General features: G+C 56.3%; 2 protein-coding genes across 5 annotated transcripts in view; both read right to left on the minus strand.

The window, feature by feature from the left end:
- Nucleotides 1-548: 548 nt before the first annotated feature.
- On the minus strand, nt 549-11919 carry MYO1F (myosin IF). Of its 3 annotated transcripts, XM_015886631.2 has the most exons (28): nt 11782-11919; nt 9322-9459; nt 7937-8026; nt 7509-7603; nt 7109-7196; nt 6845-6934; nt 6606-6737; nt 6398-6532; nt 6191-6323; nt 5802-5998; nt 5633-5713; nt 5410-5496; nt 5230-5316; nt 4865-5032; nt 4690-4775; nt 4407-4488; nt 4210-4316; nt 3889-3987; nt 3675-3819; nt 3460-3574; nt 2923-3092; nt 2454-2599; nt 2140-2286; nt 1909-2057; nt 1608-1691; nt 1305-1506; nt 1010-1176; nt 549-906 (listed from the first exon to the last, which is right to left on the minus strand). In XM_015886631.2, exons 1-28 carry the CDS (start codon nt 11782-11784, stop codon nt 830-832), a joined length of 3300 nt encoding a protein of 1099 aa, XP_015742117.1. In that variant the 5' UTR covers nt 11785-11919; the 3' UTR covers nt 549-829. The 3 variants fall into 3 exon arrangements, with proteins under 3 accessions (XP_015742117.1, XP_032296876.1, XP_032296875.1); XM_032440985.1 differs by lacking the exons at nt 7937-8026; nt 9322-9459; nt 11782-11919 and adding exons at nt 8110-8299; nt 8541-9209; XM_032440984.1 differs by lacking the exons at nt 3889-3987; nt 7937-8026; nt 9322-9459; nt 11782-11919 and adding an exon at nt 8110-8369.
- Nucleotides 11920-12169: 250 nt separating this feature from the next.
- The window catches only part of ADAMTS10 (ADAM metallopeptidase with thrombospondin type 1 motif 10), a 37689-nt gene continuing 35914 nt past the window's right edge, over nt 12170-13944 (minus strand). For both annotated transcript variants that reach the window (XM_015886630.2, XM_032440986.1), the window contains exon 25: nt 12170-13844. In XM_015886630.2, coding sequence (XP_015742116.1) covers nt 13735-13844 — 110 coding nt within the window. In that variant the 3' untranslated portion in view covers nt 12170-13734. The remainder of the gene's footprint in view (nt 13845-13944) is intronic.

Here is a 13944-nt window from a genome sequence, read left to right on the forward strand (position 1 = left end):
CCTAAGGAAGGGTTAGGGGCTGCAGGAGGGTGAATTCTGTGCCCCCCAACCCTGTGCCCCCCCGCCCCCCCGGCCCTAAATGCCATTTACAACGTGGGGACTCCATTTCCCAGCAGCCTTTTGCTGTGCACAACCCCAACCCTATAAGATACAGGGTCCCTTGATCCCCACCCCAATTTAAGGCAATCCCTTAGTCAAGGGATCAGAATCAGCCCTTGATGGGGGGAAGGGCTGTAAGGAGGGAGGAAGAGGAGGGCCTGGCCATGAGGCTGAAGGCTGCAGCGGGGCTGCGTCACTTCCTCCATCCGGGGTTGGGGTGGGGGGAGGACGAAGGGCTCTGAGACATCACAGCGGGCAATGGGGATGGACAGGGAACACCCCCATGGCACCGTGGTTTCCACCACAGGGCTCCATGCAGTGCTGGGGGGGGGGTGCAGGATGGGCTGAACAGGGAATGGGGCTGCAGCTGTGGGTGTCCCCCATGTCCTCACATGTAGGTCTTTCCCCATAGGGTCCCAGTGGGGTCAGCAGGAACACAAACTCCAGGCTCAGATTTAGAGTCCGACTCTGATGTGCTTTGTTTGCAAAGCGGCATCGATGCCGTAGTCCCAAAGCCACTGCTGGTACCTTTACCCTTATAGTTACCAAAAATGATCCTATTGTGCCCCAAAGTCACTTCCACAGTTCCACAACCTCTTATGAACAAGCAGCAAAGAGTCCCTGCTCTGCTGCACTGTGCTGCTGCTGGCACAGCCCAGGGATGGGATGGGATCTGGAGCAGGAGAGCCATCCTAAAGGCAGAACCACGGGTGCATCCTCAGTGCCCAGCTCAGATCTTCTGCACATAGTTCCCAGGGAAAAGCCCTTCCCTGCCGTGAAGCCGACCCTTCCACCAGCCTGAGATATCTGCAAGGTGGGGGAAAATCAGTGGGGTGAAGTGTAGGAGAGGAGGAAAAATCAGTGGGGTGAAACATGGGGTGGCTACAGGGAGCCAGGATCTGGGCTGTACCTTCCAGGAGGATGTCAATGACGTCTCCAACGTTGAAGCTGAGCTCGTCCACGTCCTGCCCGATGTACTGATAGAGCGCCCTGCAGCGTGGCATGGCTGCTTTGGGCTGTGGCTTGGGGCGACTGGCTGGGGGGGGCCGCTGGCCCACGCTGCGTCTCCTCTGCATGCTGTGCAATGGGAACACACCAGGTGAGAGCACAGCACACCCCCAACCCTGCCCTGCTGCCACCTACCAGGATGCCCAGTTTGTCCCTGCAGCAATGGGATGGGAAGATTGAATAGGTATTGAACCTACCCAGCCACCCCCTGGTCAGGAACATTGAGGAACTCCATGTTCTGCTCGGATGGGGGCCGTGCCTTCGACCTCCTGTTGGCATTCTGGGGGGGCAGTGCTGTGGCCGGGGGGGCCCGTGCTTGCTTCTGGGGTGTCGTGTAGGTGTCCCTCTTGGGCTGAGCATCCCCACGTGGGAACTGGGGAGCGCCGTTCCTGTAGGTACCTGGAACACCCCCAGGGGGAATGGTGTGTTATGAGGGGGCACCCATAAGGGGGGAGCCCCCTCCATGAGGACAGCAATAGGAGCCTATAGGTATTGCTCACCTTGGGGTGCTGGGGGGGCACTGCGGGGCGGTGGTGGCCGCCTGCTGCCACCTTTGCTCTGCATCACCCCCTTCCTGGTGGGCTCTGTGTGGGGGGGACACAAGATCTCATTAGGTGACATCCTCCATTGGGACCCCCATTAGGTGACATCCTCCATGGGGACCCCATTAGCAGCACATCCCTCCTGTGCAAAATGCCAACCCCACAGGGCACACAGTGGCTCACCCCAATGTCCCCAGCCATTCCCTATGGCCCTGGTCCTCCTGTCCCCCCCCCAGGTGCCCCCAGGACCATCACTCACTGGAGTTCCGAGGCAGCCCATCTGCGATGCTGACCGTCAGCGTTTTGCCTCCAGCTTTGAGGGCAGCCACGTCACCCTGTCCTCTGGTGAAGGTGACAGTACGTGTGCCACCACCACCCCAACCCTCCTTCTTCACCCTAAACTGTAGTCTGGGAGGAGGAGAGGGGCTGTGAGGACCAGGAGGTTGCGACCTCATAGTGCTTTGTCCCCTCTCCCCATCCCTGTCCTCACGTGTCCTGGAAGTTGAGGTGCAGCTTGCTGCGGGTCAGCTCCTCGTAGCGCTTGCACAGCAGGCTGACCAGCTCTGTCTTGAAGATGGACTCCAAGAAACTGTCGGCATCTTTCTCGTGAAGGATGAAGAAATCATCCTGCCGGGTGCTGGGGGCAGCCCCAGGGGAGTCACGGGGGGTACAGACACCCCATCAGGCCGGGGGGGCCTCCCAAGGGGACATGGAGGGAATAGGGATGCTGCATCCCCGTGGCTCTGCCAGCACTGGGGTTGGGTTGGGGGTATCATAGGATGGGGATGATCTGGGGGAACACACCTCAGCGAGACGCCGCTCACCGCCTGGATCTCCACCTTCTTCTTGAGCACCTCCTTGATCTGCCCCTTCTCGGGGCCTTTCTTCACCTTCTCCCTCCCGATCAGGTAGAAGTACTTGGGGGTGAGGATGAAATCCCGCTTGATGGGCTGGAAAAGGTGGGCTCAGGGGGTGAGAATTGGTTGCTGAGAGGCAGAATGTCTCACCCAAGGGATTTAGTTTCCTTGGATTTCACTTATTCTCATTGGATTGCCTTTGGTTCTATTGCATTTGGGTTAGGGCTTGGATGAGGTTAGGGTTACAGTTAGTTAGGGTTAGGGTTGCATTGTGTTAAGTTGCATTACATTGTATAGGACTTCATTGCATCGCATTGCATTCTATTATGATGGACTTAGGGTTAGAATGAGGTTAGTGTTAGGTTTAGGGCTGCATTACATGAAACACAGCTTGGCCTTCCCCCTGCTCCCCTTACCTTGAACCTGCGGTCATACTTCGTGATGGAGTCAGCAAAGTCGATTCGTTCCCTCTTGGCCAGGAACTGCCTCAGCTCCGGCCGCTCCTCCATGCCCAGGTAATCACCCACGAAATTCCTGTTGATGCTGTTCCTCCGTCGCTCTTTGAAGTTGTACAGGATGTTGGAGGCTGTGTGGGACCCAAAGCAATGCTGATTGGGCATCACCAGGCCATGAAACACAGCAGTTGTCCCCAAAACTTCACATTGTGGAAGGGAGGGTTTCAGCTGCTCTATTTTTGCTTGATTTTTCACTGTATGCTTGGGAGGGTTGGGAACTGCCAATGGTTGTGGATGATGGTTGGCCTTTCCCACCCCTTAATGAATGAACACGTGGTGATGGGTTGATGGTTGGACTGCTGACCATGAAAGTCTTTTCCAGCCTTAATGATTCTGTGAATGTCCCTCATTACTGTGCCATGTTACAGCTGTAATTAGGAGTGGGGCTGTCCCCAGCCAAGGGCATCCTTTGAAGGACACTGGTCATCACAGCCTTACCCTCCTCCCGCATCTGCTCATACTTCCGGATGGCGACGTGTCGACGCCAGGCCTTCTGGATCACCCGGGCAAAGCCATCAAATTTCCTCTCCCTCATCTCCTCCAGGAGGAAGAGCTGCAGGATGGGGGCAGGTGGGAGCTGAGCCTTGAGCAGGGTCCAACCCCTGTGTTGCTTGACCCTGTGCTGAGCTGCCCACCGTGCCCCCATCACTCACCGACTCAGGGTTCTTGACGAACACTTTGCTCCGACCCATCTGATACTGGTCCGGATCCATGTTGACAGAGCGCAACAAGTGCTGCACACCTTGCCGCTCATCCCCACGCCACGATGGCCACGTCTCAGGGGTGAGGATGGCGTAGCTGTCAGCAGAGGGGCTGTGAGTGGTGGCCAAGCCATGCATCCCTTCCACGCAGCCCCCCAGCCCTCACCGTTGCAGGAATTTATGGAAGATTCGGCGATAGGCAAAACCCGCCCGGCGCACACGGATGTTCTCCTTCAGCCCCAGGTATTCCACTTGGTGCTTCACCCTGCGGGGTGCACATGGTGGCCCAGCTCTACCCATCCCCATAGCTCTGTGCCCATGTGTATGTGTGGGTTGGGGCTGGGATGGAGCCCCACTCAGAGAGATACGTATCCCCACATTTCCCTTGTGCTCCCCTGGCACAGCAGGACCAAAGCGGGGTCCCACCTGTTGGGAGGATGGCCACCACCCCAGCACCAGCTGCTGTCCCCATACCCCGCTCTGTTACCTGCTTTCCTCCCAGTCCCGTGGTTTCTTGGTCTCATTGGGCTTGATGCAGCGGATGTAGTGTGGTGTGCACTTCATTAATGTGTTCACCAGGTCGTTAGCCTGTTTCTGTTGTAAAGATCGACCTCTGGAGCGTTAAAGGTGGCAGTGGGAGCCCAGCAGCCCCTCAGTTGCCTTCTTGTAGCCCCCAGGACCTACCTTGATTTTGGATCCTGCAGTGGTTGGGCGGCCCTTTTTGTCAGCATCGAGCTTTTCTGGGAACAGCATCCGAATGAAAGCACTGAAAAGCAGAGGAGAGCCCCCAGGTGAGAGCTGTCGGGTGCCCTGTGTGGCCTCTACCCAGCCCTGCATTCCCCACATGCTCTGTGGGGTGATGCTGAGCACCAGTTCCAGTAATGGCAGAACCAGCAAAGTGTTATAGTCTGGGTTTTGAGGATGCTGCCCTTGACCCCATCTCTTGTGGGGGGTGGCCCAGACTCACTATTCGCTGCTCTGCATCAGCTCGATCAGATCAGTGAAGAGCACATCCCGGTTGCGCTCACAGAAACCATTCACATCATAGGAGACCTGGGGGCAAGGGGAAGCTCAGAATGTGGGGCTGAGGGGTGCAGGATGCAGGGTTCAAAGTACAGTGTAAAGGATGCGGGGTGCCACACCTTGCCTGCATAGTGGTGGATGACGAAGCCTGAGCTCCAGCTGTTGAAGTGCTCGTGGGTCCCCACAGCTGCCTGCAGCTTCTGCAGCAGGGTCTGGTCTGCACCCTCACCGGTGGCATGCATAGTGGCACAAACATCATCCAAGACACTCATGATCCCAGGGGGGTTCTGGAAGAGGGAGAACAAAACCAGGGCTGATTAAAGTCTATAGGCAAGGCTCAGTCCTGCACCTGGCTGCAGATGGGTGCTGCTTAAAAGCAGCTTTGCAATGAGCTGTAATTTGGATGCAAGACATGGAGCTGCTGTTCCCTGAGGGTGCACCCAGCAGGGCTGGTCCTTGCTTCCCCCCCCCCCCCCCCACTCACCAGTTTGTTTTCTATCAGGTCACACACCACCTTGTTGTTGAAGTACTGGATCTGGGTCCACTTGATGCCCTCCTGCACATACTCCTCCTGAGGGAGCACCAGGAGAGCTGGAGGGGCTCCGTCTCTGTACCCAAAGAATGTGTGCAGGGTGAGGGAATTGGGATTTCAGCCTCCCCATACCTGCTCTGCCTTCAGGGTGAGCTCTATGAAGATCTGCTGCAGCTTCTCGTTCACAAAGTTAATGCAGAACTGCTCAAAACCATTTTTCTACAGAAGGATAGAAAAAGAAGGGGTTGAATTGCCTTCTACATCAAGGTGACCCCAAACAGATGTACTACTCCAGGTCCCCTTCTCCAGAGCAGGGCAGTCCTCAGCTGGGCTCCCACAGCTAAGCAGCACTCACCTGGAATATTTCAAAGCCATAGATATCCAGCACTCCAATGCTATACTCCTCATAGGGTTTCTGCATGGCCCTATTGATGGACTGCAGGAAAAGGACAGCAGGATCCACTTCAAACAAGCAGCAAACACCCCCATCCCATGGCTGTACCCCTCTAACCCCAGGCACCCACCTCCACAAGGAAGTCAAAGACACGTGCATAGAGCCCCTTGGCCAGGGCATCCCTTGTGTAGGCTGCCTGCTCCACGTTGAGGGTGACGGTGATGGACTCGGAGCGGCCGCCCCACTTGCTGTCCATCTTGCGGCTGGTGATCTTGTCATTGAGGCGGTCACGGTCGATGCCCAGCAGGTAGGCAGGGAAAGCCAGAGCTGGGCAGAAGGGGATCAGAGCTTCCTGAAACCTACATAATGCTTCCCCCATCCCACCAAACACAATGGGGACCAGCAATGGGGCAGCTTTGTGAGATATAGGACAAGAACTGAGCCCAGTGCTCCTGATATGGCCTCCCCAGAACAGAGGTGAGAACAGGTGAGAACAATTTCCATTTCTCAGCTACTCACAGTCAGCATTCTCCACCCGGGCATAGTTGCCCTCCTCCCGAAAGCTGATATTCCCCAGGTGTAGGATCCCAGCAACGATCTGCAGCACCAGCTGCTGGTCCTCACCCCGGATGCCAATGACCTGCATGGCGTTCTAGGAGCACACAGGTGGTTGTCAGCCCCAGTTTGGCCTTTAACAGCTTTAGGAAGCCCCCTGGGGGCACTTACCATGGTCTCAAGGAAATCACTGCGATCATCTGTGCCCTCTACCTGGTACGTGTCCGACTGGTTCAAGTAGTAGTAATAATCGGGGCTCATGATGCCCAAGTTCTGGCGTTGCTCTTGAGATGCCCCTTCAATGAGCTATGGGAAATCAAAGGGGGCTGCAATCACCGGCCCTATAGCCTTGCACCCAGCCGGCCTCGCTGCCCCATACCTGGTAGTAGACATGGAAGTTCCTCTCATGCTCATTCTGGTTCACCACCCGAGACTTCTCCAGTAGGAAGTTGGAGATCTTTCCCCCGTCGGGCTCTCCGCCCCGGCTGAACTGGATCTCAAAGTACTTCCCCTGTGTGGGCATAGAGCTGTCAGTGCATCTGTGGGGTCAAATCCAGTCTGTGGTGCCAGCAGGCAGCAGGGCAGGCAGCACGTTCTGTGCCAGCCCTGGTGACTTACAAAGCGGCTCGAGTTGTTGTTGCGAACGGTTTTGGCATTGCCGAAGGCTTCCAGCAGTGGGTTGGACTGCAGGATGATGTCCTTCACGTGCTGATGGTCAGAGCAGGGCATGAGGGTGAGCAGGGCCATGTGAAGGCACTCACTGCAGCTGCCCCAAGGGGCTGGGGGTGGAGCTGGGACCCCGATCCTTGATGCTGCTCCATGCAGGGTTTGGGGGGCAGGGATGTTGGGAAGTGATGGGTACAGGGTGGGAGTCAGCCCTACCTGCACCTTGTCACCACCCCCGGACACTTTGGAGATGTAGCCCATGATGTATTTGGCTGCCACTGTTTTCCCAGCACCGCTTTCTCCGCTGTGCAAAAAAGCAGAGGAGAGATGAAATGGGGGCCCATGGGGTGATCTCATGGGGGCTCTGGGACATGGACAGGGCTGCGTGAGGAGCTGCAGCAGGAGGTGCTGGATTTTATAGGGAGGGCTGAAGGGGAAGTTTTAGCCTTGCCCCACTTCCTCACCCCTTCCTTGCAACGCTCAGCCGGAAAAGCTCATTGCACAAAGCTCAGTCCCCGGCTGGGAGCACAGCCCTCAGGACTGCACTGGGCTGCAGCCACCCCTCATGCTGTGTTTGCCTGGGGGAAGGGTATAGGGGCACCCAGTCACCCCCTACCTGATGATGACGCATTGGTTCTCCCCATCGATCAGCATGTTTCGGTACATGTTGTCCGTCAGGGCATAGATGTGGGGGGGATTTTCATACTGAGCCTAAAACAGGGGTGTAAAGATGGTGATGTTGGGATCCCCTTAACTCTGCCCACGTGTACAGGAGGCAGCAGCACAGTGCCAGGTGCTTGCTTCAGTACCCTGCACTTGTGGAAGAGCATAGGGCAGAGCCAAGCACCAAAGCATGGCTTAGGTCACTTTAGTGTGCACTGTGAGCTGAATTTCCCTTGAATTTCCCATTTCTTACAAACTCACCATTTGGGAGCACTGACCCCTGCAATACCCTCATGGGACAACCCCAAGTGCTTGCATGCAAATGCACCAAATTAAAGTTAATGAACCCTTGTTATCCCTTCCCCAGCCCTGCAGCCTCACCGCCCCCTGGTACAGCTCAATCTCCCGGTCGGTGAAATATGGCATCTGCTTGAAGGGGTTGACAGAGATGAGCACTGGTCCAATGTAGGTCTGGGCAGCAGGTCAAGGTCCATTCATCCTCTCCCATGTCTCATGTCCTGTACCCCATGTCCTGAATCCCCCTTCCTGCTCACCGCATCAGCAATAGGTTCCAGGGGGTCCCTGCCCAAAGCGTATGGGTTGGGGCTGTGCCTGGAGGTGATGAGGTTGTGGGTAGGGATGAGGTGCCCTGGGGTGGATGCTGATGTCCTGTTTTCAGGGGAGAACTTCAGGGTTTGTTTTTTTATCTTGGGAAATGCAGAAGCGTGGGGCATTGAGTCACAGCTGGACGGGGGCGAAAAAAGGAAGAAAGAAGCTGTGTGGGGTATTTTTTCCTCCTCCTTCTCCTCCAAAAAAAGCCAACCCCAAACCCAGCCCCCAAACACATTGAAAGCCCTGGGGCTGCTGACAGAATGGACAGCAAGCTGCGTCACCTCCAGCCATGGCTGAGCATCGCCTTGTAAGGCCAGAGCTGAGACTGGGGGAAACCACAGCTGCAAGGGGTGCTCCACACCCCAGCTCCTACCGTGTCCCATTCTGCAGCCATGGAGTCCTTCCTCTGCTCCTGGAGCTGGGAACTGAGTGCAGCAGGGCCATGCAGCTGGGTGCTGAGCTGGCTTTGAACCCAAGCAGGTGCTGGGTTTGGTTCCAAAACGGGGACAGTTCCCCATTCTCAAGGAGCCTGAGAGCCTCCAGACCACATGCTCATTGCTCAGCAGTGTCACCTCTGAGACTGAGCCTGTAACCACAGATGTATGTGGGTTGGGGGACAACATGTAAGAGACAGGGGCTTTGCATCCTGCATGGGCTCAGTGGTGTCCCACCCATATACATCCTTCCACCCCATACAGGGCTTGCTTGGGTCTGTTGCTGGTGCACCTGGTGGGCATCCATGCAGTGAGGGCAACAGCAGGAGGGGATGATGTCAGTGATGATGGAATCACTTAGGTTTGAATGGACCTCAAGACCCACCAGATCAGGCTGCCCAAGGCCCTGTACAGCCTGGCCTTGTGCACCTCCAGGGATGGGGCATTCATAGCTCTCTGGGCACCCTGGGCCAGTGCCATGGGTGATAGCAGAATCTCAGGACATATAACAGTGTGACCACACTGCTGATGAGACTAAGGGGTTCTTCCCCTGGGTAGCAGTGATGCACATGTGCTGCACCAGCTCTAAAGGGCTGCCACCACCACCTGCATCCCCCTGGCTGATCCTGACCCCAGCCCCATGCATGGATGGACACTCTGTGTCGGTGAAGTCTTGGAGCACAGCCCCATTGCTCCCCATCCCCATCCTGGGAAGGATACGAAGATGTAATCATCCATAAAGCGCTTCTTGAGATTCTCCACGATGGCCTCCTCGGAGATCTTGGCCAGCAGCACCATGTCATCCACACCGCTCTGCTTGACGTTGTGGCTCTGCCAGTGGAAGCGCTCCTTGCTACCCTGCAGGGAAAGGGCACAGAGGTTGGAGAAGGATCCAGCCCCAAAACTGCTGGTACCCAAATGGGCCAAATGAGCTGGGATTTAAGCCATTATAGGGCTACACACAGCCTGGGGTGGGTGAGATCACATTGTGCATGAAGAAACCCCTCATCTCAGGAGAGGACCAGAGCCACGCGTGGCCCCTCTGTGCACTGGTCCCATGGCCACCAGCCCCATGGTTCCGCTTTCACCCTAATGCTCCCAGAGCTGATTTCACTTCTCCCCCCATCAGCTTCAGCCTCTTACTCTTTCCATTTCCCTTTTCTTCTCTTCCCCTTTTGTTTCATTGTCCTCAAGCTCTCAGGCCTCAGGACCCCAATGCCTTTGCTGCCCACAGCCCCACCCTTGGGGGCTGGCACAACCCAGCAGCATTAGGAGGGGGCACAGAGGGAACCTCGTAGATCTCCTTCCCCACCCACAGCCCCCATCACCCTAGGTCTCCTTGTACAGGCATCCTGCTCTCACACCGCCATTTCCGGCACAGAATTAAGGCAAAAACAGGCATTTCCTGGTCTGCAGCTCAGAGCTTTTGAGCTCACACCCAGAGCTTCTCCTTCCTTGGGCACAGACTGGGGGCCTTCCTGCCTCAATTGGGTACCAGATGCAGGAAAAGCACCAGCTCACTTTGAATGAAGGGTTTGCCCCCTACATCAGCAGTGCCATGGGTAGTTCCACCTCATTCTGGCTTTCCTGGGTGCATCCCACAAGGTGAAGGGTTTCATGATGCTGTAGTTTGCTCCTCTGGGGGAGCAGCCTTTCAGGAGGGGGAGGTGGTTGGGCTCTGAAGCACTGTTGGACACTGCCTGAACTCACTGCTCAATGAGGCCCAGGGATGGGTGAGGGTCTTGGGTGGAGTCCCCATGGGAAGCAGAGAATTTTGCAGGGCAGCAGCTGAATTGCTCTGAAGTTTGGGCCAGTCCCTCCACCACTGCTGGCCAAGGCAAGGGGTGTGAGCAGTGGTGTGACATCCACCTGCCACGATGGGCTGGGACCAGACACCTCCCTGAGCCACTCCATCCTTGAGCCAAGCAGAAGCATCTTAAGCATCACCTGGACCAGCCATCCCATGCCCTTTGCAGCCACTCTGTGCATAGCCCCATGCATGGTGGATGCAGAGGCCACCAGGACCCTCCTTGCAGCAGCATTGCAACCATTCCTTTACGAGTGTGGGTGCACCCAGTGACCTGGGAGCACTGAGCATGGGGAGGGAGTGGCCCTGCAGCAGTTATCACAAAATGTTGCTTGTTTTCCTTCAAGGTTCAGGTATAAACCACCAGAAATAACCCTGTGGCACCTTGAGATAGATAAGCAAGGGCAGATGCAGCCAACACCTCTGAAACCACAGGAAGCCTCAAGAAGAGCAGCACGAGGCAGTGCATCACCACCAGCTGCCTTCTCCAAGCACCAATATCAGGGGATGGGGCATTGCCCCTATTGGGGGGGGGGGGGAGGCTGGAGTTGGGCAGGGAGTGGGGATACAGCCCCACAGCCCCTTGTGGAGACAGAAAACATCACCAAGCACAGAGGGGACAGAGCATGTGTGCACAAAGCAGTGGCTTTGTGGAGGTGACAGCTCTGAATTGCTGCAGGCTGGATGGCGTGCTGCACCCCAGCTACTGTCTCCCTCCGTGAGGCTGGTGAGAAGTGATGCTCGGGGACAGTGTCATGCAGAGATGTGCAGGGAGCAGAGCTGTGGGCTGGAGGATGTGGCTGCAACCACGCTGTGCAGCTGCTCGCTGCGTGTCTGAGCATCATTCTGAGAGCCTTTATCATCATCTTCATCCTCCAGATCAACTTCCAGCTCTGTCTGCTGCCCTTGCAGCAGCCTCAGGGTGTGAGTTAAGGACCTGAGCACCCAGTATGTCCCCCCACTCAAGCACAGGGACACCCAGCAACCCTCACCCCACCCATGAGCTGTGCCCTGAGCCCTGAAACCAGAAGCACTGGTGGGAAGCTGGGCTGGGAGGAACACAGGGGTTCCCCTGCAGGCACTGTGCCTAATTGAACTCACCACCTGCTGCCCTCCATCCTGCTTGAGTCAGCGCTCCCAGCATCAGCCCTGCACCAATCCTGCACTGAGAACTCATCGCTCAGCCCCAGCTCTGCTCCTTCTAACTCAAGCCTGGATGTCTCTGTCCCCTCTCCACAAGGGACCCAAGTGGGTGCAGGGGAAGACAGGGCTGGGATAGCACTGCAGCAGTAGGAAGAGCAAAGTGACACCCCAACAGCACCTGGGGGAAAGGTGGGGGCACGCAGCTCAGCAAGGACCCATCTGGCACTCACCATTGTGTCCCTGTGTCCTGCCCCTGGGAACAGGGCACTTGTGGCTGCTGTCACCGAGGGCCAAAGTCCATCACGATGAGCTTCTCTTTCGTGTTGCTGTTGCAACTACAGACTGCAACTCAAGTTTTTTCCTCCTCCCACTTCCTCATTTATGGCCCTTTTGCCGAGGGTGGGGGGGAGGAGGAGGGCGTCTCCCTGCTACTGAAGGGCCTTGGGGTGGCCCAGCCTGGTGTGTCCCCAGTGCCACTGCCAGGGGGTGCTGAGGACACCATATGGGATGTGGGCGATGCTGATGGATGCTGCCTGGATCCAGGATGCTCAGAGCCTCTGCCCAGAGCTGCCCAGGACTGAGGCTTTCCAGTGGAGAAATAACACTGGGACCAGAAGCTGCACCTGGGATCGTAGCTACTCCTTTATTATAAATCATGCCGTTACGTCGCTCCTCCTCAGAGTTAGTATTTTGAACATTTTTTTTTTTTTCCATTATATATATCTATATAAAAAGGTGAAAACACCCCCTCCCAAAACGTCAGAATGGAGCTTTGCACTGGGAAGGAAGACAAACCCACACCCGCTCACCAGCCAAAGGGGGATTGCTGAGCACCAGAGAAGCTGCGATCGGCTCCGAGCAGGGAAAAATAGACAGGAGAGGGACACAACAGGGCTGGAGGGGTCTGCTCTGGGGATAGGGGCTGACCCTGACCCTGCACCCTGAGGATGACCTCCATGGGGGACAGAGCGTAGCCTGGGACAAGGTTTCTCCTCTTTGTAATGCAGAAAGGCCCCACAATAATACTAGTAACATGAAGCACATGCTCAGTACATCGCAAATTCAGGTCTTCTCCCACAGGCTGCTTGTGGTCCGTGGAGATGGGTGGGTTTAGCCAAGGAGGAGGGGACCTGAAAGAATGTTAACCTGCTCTCTTCCCATCTCTGGAGGTCTCCTGGGGGTGGCATTGGGACTGGCACCCTGAGGTGCATGCAGTGAGATGCCGACGGAGGCAGAGCACCATTGGAGGCAAAGCACCTTTGGAGGCAAAAGCACACTTAGAGGGAAAGCACCTTTGGAGGCTGCAGCATTCCCTGGGGAGGACCCAGCCAGGGCTGGGCAGATATAGGTCCCACTTCACAGGTTGGCCATGAGGACACTGTGGCCATGAGTTCTCCTCTTGTATCCCCCCTGGCTTTGCTTCTTGCAGCCCAGCACGTCCTCAACGCCCCATAAGGGATCATGCAACCCCAAGCACACCTCAGCCCTGAGAGCTCCGAGGTGCCTCTGGAATCAAAATATAGTCATAATAGTGACAAGGGCTTTTAGGGAAAAATAGAGGGACGCCCCAATCGAAGTAGGCTGTTAAGAGAGTTGGAAGAACTCCCTGTCCCAGTTAAACTGGTGTCACTGCTCCGCTCACTGTTCTCCATCACCCGCTGCAGGTCCCAAAGTGACAGGGCGCAAATGACGAAGCCAACAGCCCTGATCCCACCCTGCCCCCCACGGCAGCTCGTCTCCATCACCCAGAAGCACATCACCCATGGCACCTGAAAACTCATCCCCATGTCCCCGGCCATTGGGACGTGGGAGCTTCGGTACCTGCAGGACCTGGGTCCACTATGAAATAAATAACAGTCTCAGAATTTCAAGTAATGTCCCTGCTGCCGCGCTCTGCCCAGCTTCTCCCTCTCCCACCACCTTGACCTGCTCCTCTCGTGTTTGGCCGTGGTCTCTGCAGCAGCCAGCAGTGGTTTAACTGGGATCCTGCCATTGGGATGCTTGGGGACGAAAGGTGCGTGTCTTTGGGGGGACAAGTGGGGTGATACCGGCTCCCTCTGGAAGCACGACCAGAGTCTGTGTTGGACCCAGGGGAAGGTTCCCAGGGCGAGAGGAAGGGCCCGGCTCGTTGGCCCTCTGGCACAGCTCTTGCCTTCCAGTTTTCCCATGGGGTAACTGTGTTCCTAGTGTCCTTGGCAGGTCTTGCAGCACATCTGCCTGAAGTATGCACGACTGCAGAACTTGAACTTCAGCACCAGTGGGCAATATGCCACTTTGTTCACATCCTTGCATTCTGGATGGGTGACAAAAAAGAGTGGAGTTACCGTTGCCTCACCCTACAACACCCAGAGCTGTGCCCTGTGGCTTTGAAACTGGTGGGGCTCAATCCTTTC

Source organism: Coturnix japonica, chromosome 28 (assembly GCF_001577835.2).
Source record: "Coturnix japonica isolate 7356 chromosome 28, Coturnix japonica 2.1, whole genome shotgun sequence".
In the NCBI taxonomy this organism is placed as follows: domain Eukaryota; kingdom Metazoa; phylum Chordata; class Aves; order Galliformes; family Phasianidae; genus Coturnix; species Coturnix japonica.

Coding starts and splice junctions, on each gene's coding strand:
- MYO1F (XM_032440985.1), bottom strand. CDS start 8,611: ATGGCCCTGCTGCACTCAGTTCCCAGCTCCAGGAGCAGAGGAAGGACT. Junction 4,776..4,864: donor TCCACCACTATGCAGGCAAG/GTGTGGCACCCC, acceptor CCTTGCCCCCAG/GTCTCCTATGATGTGAATGG. Junction 3,820..3,888: donor TTCCATAAATTCCTGCAACG/GTGAGGGCTGGG, acceptor CTCTGCTGACAG/CTACGCCATCCTCACCCCTG.